Source organism: Muntiacus reevesi, chromosome 4 (assembly GCF_963930625.1).
Source record: "Muntiacus reevesi chromosome 4, mMunRee1.1, whole genome shotgun sequence".
In the NCBI taxonomy this organism is placed as follows: domain Eukaryota; kingdom Metazoa; phylum Chordata; class Mammalia; order Artiodactyla; family Cervidae; genus Muntiacus; species Muntiacus reevesi.
The window spans coordinates 163190806-163199502 of NC_089252.1; the positions used below are offsets into that span (position 1 = coordinate 163190806).

Here is an 8697-nt window from a genome sequence, read left to right on the forward strand (position 1 = left end):
TAATCCCCATCAGTGGTATTACTGTCCTCTCATGACCCTGTGGTCAAGCGAGACAGGAGGGATTCAAACACAGAACTGAGTGAAAAGCCTGTACTCTTTACCAGTATACTCAATTCCTCCTGTAGGAACATTACCTCAAGGAGATGTAATCTATGTGGCACAGTGGTCATACACAATTAAAAACGCTGAACTAAATGATGTGAAGAATGCGAAAGACCTTATTCGAGCAGCAAATGATGAGACAAACTTCAGGGTAAAGAGGATAGAGAGTCAAGAGTAGGCAGAGGTGAGACTTTTAAGAATGAATAGCAGTTACTAAGAAACAACCTTCTCAAAGAAGGGAATAACATACACAAAGGCACAAAAACCTCATGACAGTCAGTGAACACCAAGTAGTGTTCCAGAAAGTTCCAGTTATCCAGAAAGCAAAGTGTGATATGAGGGACTATTAGGAAATGAAGCAAGAAAAGGCAGGAATACTTAGATCATGAGCAGTTTAGTCAAGTTTAGATTTGATCTACTGAGTAAGGGGAAGCCATTGAGTAATTTTAAGCATGAATGAAATATTACATTTTTTTTTAGAAATAATCCTCTGGCACTGAAAAATGGACTGGAAAAGCTACAGTCCAGAAGCATAGACAACTGTTAGGAAAGTGCAAGAACAGTTCAGGCAAGACAGTGGGGAATGAGGAGAAACAGACTGATTCAAAAGATAGGTAGGAGGTAGAACTTCAGGATTTGGTAACAAGTTAGACTGTGATTTGAGTTTGGAAGGAAGATGGAGGAAAGGAAGGAATGGCGGCAAATTTAAGATTTCTAGCTTAAGTTCTGGGTGGATGGAAATGCCATTAACTAAAACAGGGAACAAAGCAGGAGAAACAAAGAAAAAGAACGAAAGCCAACAAGGACAGACGGTGGTGTTACTTCTGGTACATCCAGAAGAAACTGTCTAATAAATGATTAAGTCAAGAACCCAGGAGAGAGAAATCTAAGGCAAAAAAATATAAAATTGGGAGGTATGAACCAGGAGAAACTAGCTAGGGAAACTGCAAAAGAATAAGACCACCAATATTTAAACTATAGGCAGACAAATAAATGAAAAGTAAGCAACAGTGGTGATACACAAGTTTGGGAAGGAGAGAGTTTCATGAAATGTGAATTGTTGATGTATTGAATGTATCAAAAGGTGAACTTTAAACCTCTTGGATTTGACAACTAAGTAACTGAGAACAAACAGTGAGGTTGCAGAGGTAATGGATGCTAAAGAAAGCCAAACTAGCACTTCCTGTGGCACAGAGAATGAGAATCAGTCTGCAGACCCAGAGGACACAGGTTCGATCTCTGGTCCGGGAGGATTCCACAAACAGAGCAATTAAGCCCACGAGATGCAATCACTGAGCCTGTGCGCTGCAACCACTGAAGCCCACACACCCTAGAACCAGTGTTGCACAAGAGCAGCCACTGCAATGGGTCACCCCTGATCACTGCAACCAGAAAAAGATGCCGAGCAGCAAGGACCTAGCACAGTCAAAAATACATAATTTTTTTTAAAGTTTACAAATAATAAATGCTGAAGAGGGTGTGAAGCAAAAAAAAAAAAAAGCTAAACTAGATGGGGGTTGAGTGAATGGTAGGGGAGGAAAGAGACATTAATCTTGGCTGAGAAGGAGTAACAGGTAGAGAACAGAGTTAAATAACATTTTCAGGATGGCAGAAATTTTAGCATTTTTATAGGATTAGATGGAAAAGGAAACAGCAACCCATTCAGTCTTCTTGCCTGAGAAATCCCAAGGTTCATGGGGTTGCAAAAGAGATGGACATAATTTGGCGACTAAGCAGCAGCAAAGGATTAGAAAGGCACCAGTGAAGTGTGAGATTTTTAAATTATGGCTTTGTACTTACGCTTAATATACGGAAAGTTAACCAAGATACAATATTAAGTGAAAAAATAAGCTGAAGAATATGTATAGTATGATGTCACTTCTATGGCCTTCAACTTACTATCATTACTCTCATGTGAGCAACTATCACTAACAGAAACTCATTTGTTTACGAGTCCATCTCCCCAATCCCCCTAGAATGTAAACACTATGAGAGGAGAGATTTCATCGGCCTCCTTCTCCACATATCCCTACAGCTTAAAATATTGCTTGGCACATAATAGGCACTCTACTGTTCAATGAAAATGTCTGTGCGCACACACTCATGTACATATGTATGCATATATTGATATTTACATGCAAAGCATTAAGAAAGTTCTAATTTATTATTTGAACTTATGCCAGGGTTGAGTGTGAGACTAGGGGGTGAGGCATACAATACTGATTCATTTTTTGCTTCATAGATCTCTGTTCAAATTTTCTACGAAAATCATGTCTCTTGTAACTGAAAAACAACTTTTAAATAATGATTGTATGAGCCTAAGAAAGTTAATCTATTCTGCCTTTCTATTTTCTTTTAGTGTGTTGTCATGATCTAATGTTGACTTCAAGCTGATCCTTGAGTTGTTTTGGTAAGGCAGTTCAAAGTCAGAATCTTAAAACTTAAGAGCTGGAAAGAACATAGACATTACCTAAGGCAACCCTTGAATTTTACAGATGAGAAAGCAGAGACTCATAGTAACTTCATTACTAAAACTAGTGTACTGATAAGAAGTTTTTAAAGATCAAATGATTAGAAACTATTTAAAGGGCTAATCTACTATATGTTATACCTAATTTAAAAGATAACTAATAAAAGCTTGCTAAAGCTTACTCTCACATTTAACTTACAATCTTCTGGTAAAATTATTACTCAAAGTAAATGATTTCCTTAAGCACACTGGTTGATCAACGAAACCTACAGTTAAGCAGTGACTAACCATTATACTGTGACAAAGGATTCAGAATACATAAATATAGGGAGTGAAGTTACGCACCGTTAGGTGTGCACACTAACTAACTAACAGGCGCCTTCTTTCTACCAGGATATACAGCAGGTCAAGTATATAATACATTCAAGGGAGTCATCGCATTTTGACTCAAATTTCTATATCAATATCTACAACATGTACTTAACAGAACTCAATAAAAATTAAATGCTGAATAGGCAAGAAATACTCTAGTAAATATAAAAAAATGACAACCATTTCTCCTCACATATATACTGTAGTTCACCAGGAATACAACTGCAGTCCAAACTTCTGAATATCACTTTACATTTGTTTACAAACTATGTCATTTGATCCTCACAACTGTGACAGACAGCAGAAATTGTTTCTCCCATTTAATATGTAAGAAAACGAGGCTCAGAGCTTAACTTGATTAAGGTCATTTTGACAAGTCCTAAGACCTGGATTCTCTGTCTCTTAGTCACTGTTCTTTCCATCCCCCAGGCTACCTTACATTTACCATTTATTAAAGTGCAAACCACTTTATAATTTCCTTCCTTCCACACTGGCGAAAGTGATTGAGGGTTACCTAAGCCCTAGCAATCCTATCCCTTTCTAGTCCATTTAAAATTTTCATGCCTAAGAAAATATTAGTCATTCATCTTAACAGTGACAAGATGTGTAAGTCACCTTAGTACAGAATTGTGCACCTTTCATAGAGTAATTCTGTATGAAATCCTACCAAGTATTCAATTATTTTCTTAATTCTAATAAAAGTACCCTTTAATTTAGAAAGCGCTCTACAAATAATACCAAAAGTAGGATGGGCTTAATAGTTGGAAAAAAATCTGAAACCAAATCTTAGTCCTATCACTCACTAGCTGTTTAACTGTGGGTACATTTCTTAGCATCTTTGAGTCTCACTGTCCTCACCTATAAAGTGAGGATGACACTATCTGCCTCTGTGAGTTTGCTGCGCAGATTCAGCGATAATACTTGCAAAGCCTTTACTTCTTAAAAAAGGGCCAGTTCACAGAACAGACCAGTTCCATTGGAGAAACAAGCATGCAGATAGGTACTGCTCATAAGTAATGTCATTTATGTGAATTTTACTAGTGTAACTTCTAGATATGAGGCTTTATCTCTTATCTCGCTCTGTAATATCTGGGGTAGGACACAATATATATATATATATACACCAGTCTTGCTCCCAGGGCACCATAACGTGAGTGCTGGATTTCAGTCCTCTTCTAATCCCTCTATAGTTAAGGACTATCATAATCTATTATTTGACTATCTTAGAATTGGCTATATCCAAACCGAGGCTTACTCTATTTTCACTCCACTCTTTAAGTCTGCTAACTGCATCTTTTGACTATTTTGAAATAAAACTAATTATTTTGAACTAGGAAGTCAATTTTATAAATACAAACCATGACAGTGAATTCATGTTGAGTGAAAAGGGTAGAAAGTTTCAGGGGGTGGAGTACAGGGGAGAGGGACCTAACATTGAGAACTTACCTATTCAGCAGTACATCTTTCTAAATGTTATAAATGTTACATTTTGTAGTATTAAGTATATGTGTAGATATCTCTAATTTCTTTAAAGTACATCTTACTAAATTTACTTTCTTTTAATCTTTCCAGGCATCATTCTAATCAAGATTAACATGATTTTACAGATGGGAAGCTCACTCTAGTTCATTCCCCCTTGCTCAAGGTACTATAACTACTGGAAGGCTCTTGCTCAGTTCAAGGCCTTTCCTCCTCCTCTTGTGACCTCTGCCCAGAATGCTCTCCTGTCTAATACAAGACTGTCGTCTTGTCCTGCTTCAGGTCTCATTTCACACAGTTCCCACCATTACCAAGTCTACAGTGGTGGTGGTGATGTAGTCATTAAGTTGTGTCCGACTCTTGCGATCCCGTAGACTGTAGCCTGTCAGGCTCCTCTGTCCATGGGATTCTCCAGGCAAGAATACTGGAATGGGTTGCCATTTCCTTCTCCAGGGGATCTTGATGACCCAGGAATCAAACCCAGGTCTCCTACACTGCAGGCAGATGATTTACTAACTGAGCTATGAGGGAAGCCCTATATAGTAGAGCCCTGTCTATAGTAGAGTACACCAATTACACCATCCTTATATCCTTCCTAGAACATAAAGTGATCAGCATCCATCTTCTTCCTGTGTTGAAGGGCAGGGACACCTTGACTTCCCACTGCTGTATCCTGAGTGCTCAGTACAGATGATGCTGGCTTAATGAATGAGTGAACGCGACTGCTCACAGCCATTCAGCAAAGTAAAAGGCAGGGCCTGAAGACCCTGCCCACAGCCATTCAGCAAAGTAAAAGGCAGGGCCTGGAGACCCTGCCCACAGCCATTCAGCAAAGTAAAAGGCAGGGCCTGGAGACCAATCCAAATCAACGTGAGTGCAAACCCCTGCACTGCCATTCCACTACTTTTTTCCACTGGTGGAAGTGGAGTTGCTCTGGGCTGGGAAATCAATCAGTTTAGAAGCTTGCCTTCTGACTTTCTGCATTCATTCACTTGAAAGAAATTAGAGAAATCTACACATATACTTAACACTACAAAATATAACACTGAAATATTACAAAATATTTAACTACAGTTTCAAGAGATCTTACACTGCCTTTTAGAACTCAATTTGAAAAAACAAAAAAATCCACTGCCTTTACTATACCTGAACAATCAAAATAACTTTAAATTTTAAGTAGCTGGACTGGCATCTCCACATACGGTTACTACTTAAGGCCAAAAGAAAATTTAAGTCACACATTTTAAATGCTCTTTACTAACAGGCTTGCTTATAATATTTTGCTCTTTTAGATGATGTTTTGAATTCCTCAATGCATCATACAGAAAAATCTTAAAACCAGCCACGGGGTTATCATTCTTATCAGGATAACCATATTCTTTCTTAAAGAAAGATGACACAAATGCCCTCAACGTGTTGTGTTGCATTATTAAACCATGTGCTTGCAGGCTGAAGTCACCTCGGGTAAAATGCCCAGTGCGGCTAGAGCCGGCCACTCACAGCATTCCCTTTGTTGCCTCCACCACGGGGTTGAATACTTACTGCCGAGTCCTCCATCCTCGGATAGTCCCGTCCCTCTCATGCCTAGGTATGTCAGTCCCAAAATGAGGAAAAACAGGCAGGCAGCAGTTAAGAGAAACATGGACAAATAGTGGGCACTGAAACCCCCCGTTGGGGACACCTCCTCCCGTTTAAATTGTTGGAGAAGTTCCTCCTCGGGTTCGGAAAGCTTCGGTTTGTTGTATGTGTTCTTCAGGTAGGTATGATTGGAGCCTGTATGATTGGAGTGATTGATCCTGAGTGAACTCGAGGCGGCCACCGCCGCGCTGGGAGGGAGGCTGTTGGAAAAAATCCTGGGGGAGTCCACGCCGAAGGCCCCGCCGCCGATATGATTATTGGTTTTAAGAAGGGAGCCTGTGGACGAATCCAGGGTTGAGTCCATGTCCGCGAGTGGCGGCGGCAGGAGAGGGCTTAGTTTCTTAGCGTTACCGCGGTATCTAGGAATGGGGCTGGAGTCCAGCGGATCACACCCTCCTCCCTGCTCCGCCGCCGCCGCCGACTCCTCGAGGTTTCGGCTCCTGTCTAGACTCCCGGCGGCCGCCGCCCTGTCATTCATCGCGATTCCTCCCCCTCCCTGAACTGAGGTCTCCAGCCGGCCGCCGGCCGATTTCGCAGGCAGGGGCGAGAGAGGCTTACTGTGGCCCCGCCTGGGCCGATGCCGAGAAAGGGTGTCGTCCTTCAATACCTGTCTGCTGGGGGCCACGTCGTCGTCCTCCTCTTCCTCCGAGTCCGAATAGTTTTCCCGGCAGCTGTAGGGCAGAAGCCGGCTGCCATTCACGGTCCGGCCGGACCACAGCGGCTCCTCGGCCTCCGGGTCCCTGTCCTCGCCGTCTTCCCCCTCCTGCTCCTCGTCGTCCGCCGCCCCATCTCTCCCCGACGGGCTCTGCAGCTCGGGGGCCGCCGGCCTCCTGGCCCCCCACCACGAGTGGGGCTTCCTCCGCTCCGCCGAGTTGCTGTTAGTCACCTCGCTGGCGGCCAGGGGCGCCGACGGCGGTTTGAGCCCGCGATACTGGAGCGGAGCCCGGTCTTTCCTCCCGCCGCCGCCGCCGCCGCCGCCGGCCTGGTCCCGGGGACTGGCCTCCACGTCCGACTCGTCCGAGCTGAAGCCCAGCAGTACTTTGCTGCCAGCCGTGGGGGTGGCCGAGGCGCCCCCAGGCCCTCCCAAGGGGGTCTCCGGACCCGAAGCCGAAATCCGGCCCAGGCCCCCAGGAGTCCGTAAGTAGGCGAGGTCGCCGGAGACCGGCCGGACCCCCATCCCCACGGCCGCCGCCGCTGGTCCGGCGGCGGCGACCGTGGCGGCTGCCGTGTTATTGTTATTACTGTTCCGCGTCTTGGTGCCGCGGCCCCCGGACCGGTGCTGCTGCTGCTCTTCCTCTCGAAGCTTCTTCAGCTTCTTGAGGTAGACCGGGCGGGTGCTCTCCGTCACTGGGCCAGGAGATAGGCCGTAACGGCGGAGCTGAGAGAAAAGCTCCTCATCCGAGAGCTGCTGAGGCGCCGAAGCCGCTGCCGCCGCCATTTTCTCTCCAGGGTGTTTTACAAGCTCCGCGCTACCGGAAGTGACGCGCCGCCCTAGACCCTGAACTAGACCGGGCTGCGTCGCCCTCCCAGCGCCACGGGCGCCCTGGCCAATGGGAGGCACGGGAGGAGCTCACCTGAGCGGGAAAGGGCCACCTGAGCCGCGCGCCGCTTCAGCGGCCGAAAGTTTTTCTGCGCTTTCCTGTCGCGGTGTCTCCTCCGTCTGTTCTCCGCCCTGCCCTTCTCAGCGCCTTTCCCGGGAGTTGCCTCTTGCCAAGCCTCACCTTGACCTCTTCTTTGCAGGTTCCTGCCACCGGGCAGTAATAACTGAGGGGAAATCTGACTTGAAGTTCTTGGCATTAGTTTCCTTTTCATCCAGATTCCCGCTGCCACGGGGAGCCTAGAGACTTAAAGAAATCTTGATGGCCAGGTGATTGGCAAATTTCCCTGAGCCCTGGTTCTCTCTTTTCACTTTGTCTTTCCTCTTGACTCACACACACACACACAAAAGTGAGTCTCTCTCGCGGCTTATTTTGAGAAGCCGCTCCTCTAATGTTTCAAAGAAGATACACAGAGTAAACCAGTCCCAATACAAGTTTCTTCAAGAGTAATGTTTATTGATTCCCGAGTTAGTTGTAAGGTATCATCATTTTTCCCCTTAGAAAATCTGATAACCTTGATAGGTCGTCATTTGGGGAATTGAAAGAGCCAATCACATTATATGACTGCAGAAACAAAAACGTGCCATCTTATTTTCTTCTTGGAACCTTTCCAACCTATAGTTATTTGTTTATTATTAATGATTATTTTTATGCACCTGTCTTCCTATTTATTGTCTTATGCCTTTGAACTGTAGGCTTTATGAGCGGAGGAACCCTGCTTCACCCCGTTAGTGCCTGACACTAGAAATTCAGTAAACGTTTGTCAAACTAATTTAATGCATTGCAAAGCTAAGACAGTGTGAGACGAATATTTAGAGAAGAAACCTTCATAGACAGTCAAAAAACGGAATCAGTTAAGACCTGGGTATCCAACACCCTCATTTACAGAATAGGAAATGAATCTCAGAGAGATGAGATTTGCCCTGTTTGACAAAGAACATTTCCCTTTTCCTCTAACCCAGGCAGACTGACACTTCTTGAATACTCAAACCTTAGCAGCTATGTGGCAGCATCTACCACAGTATCTGACACACCATG

General features: G+C 44.3%; 1 protein-coding gene across 2 annotated transcripts in view; it reads right to left on the reverse strand.

Moving 5' to 3' along the window:
- Nucleotides 1–7519, reverse strand: part of LEMD3 (LEM domain containing 3) — a 69731-nt gene extending 62212 nt beyond the window's left edge. For both annotated transcript variants that reach the window (XM_065934699.1, XM_065934700.1), the window contains exon 1: nucleotides 5966–7519. In XM_065934699.1, the coding sequence (XP_065790771.1) occupies nucleotides 5966–7499 (1534 nt within the window). In that variant the 5' untranslated portion in view covers nucleotides 7500–7519. The remainder of the gene's footprint in view (nucleotides 1–5965) is intronic.
- Nucleotides 7520–8697: the final 1178 nt, after the last annotated feature.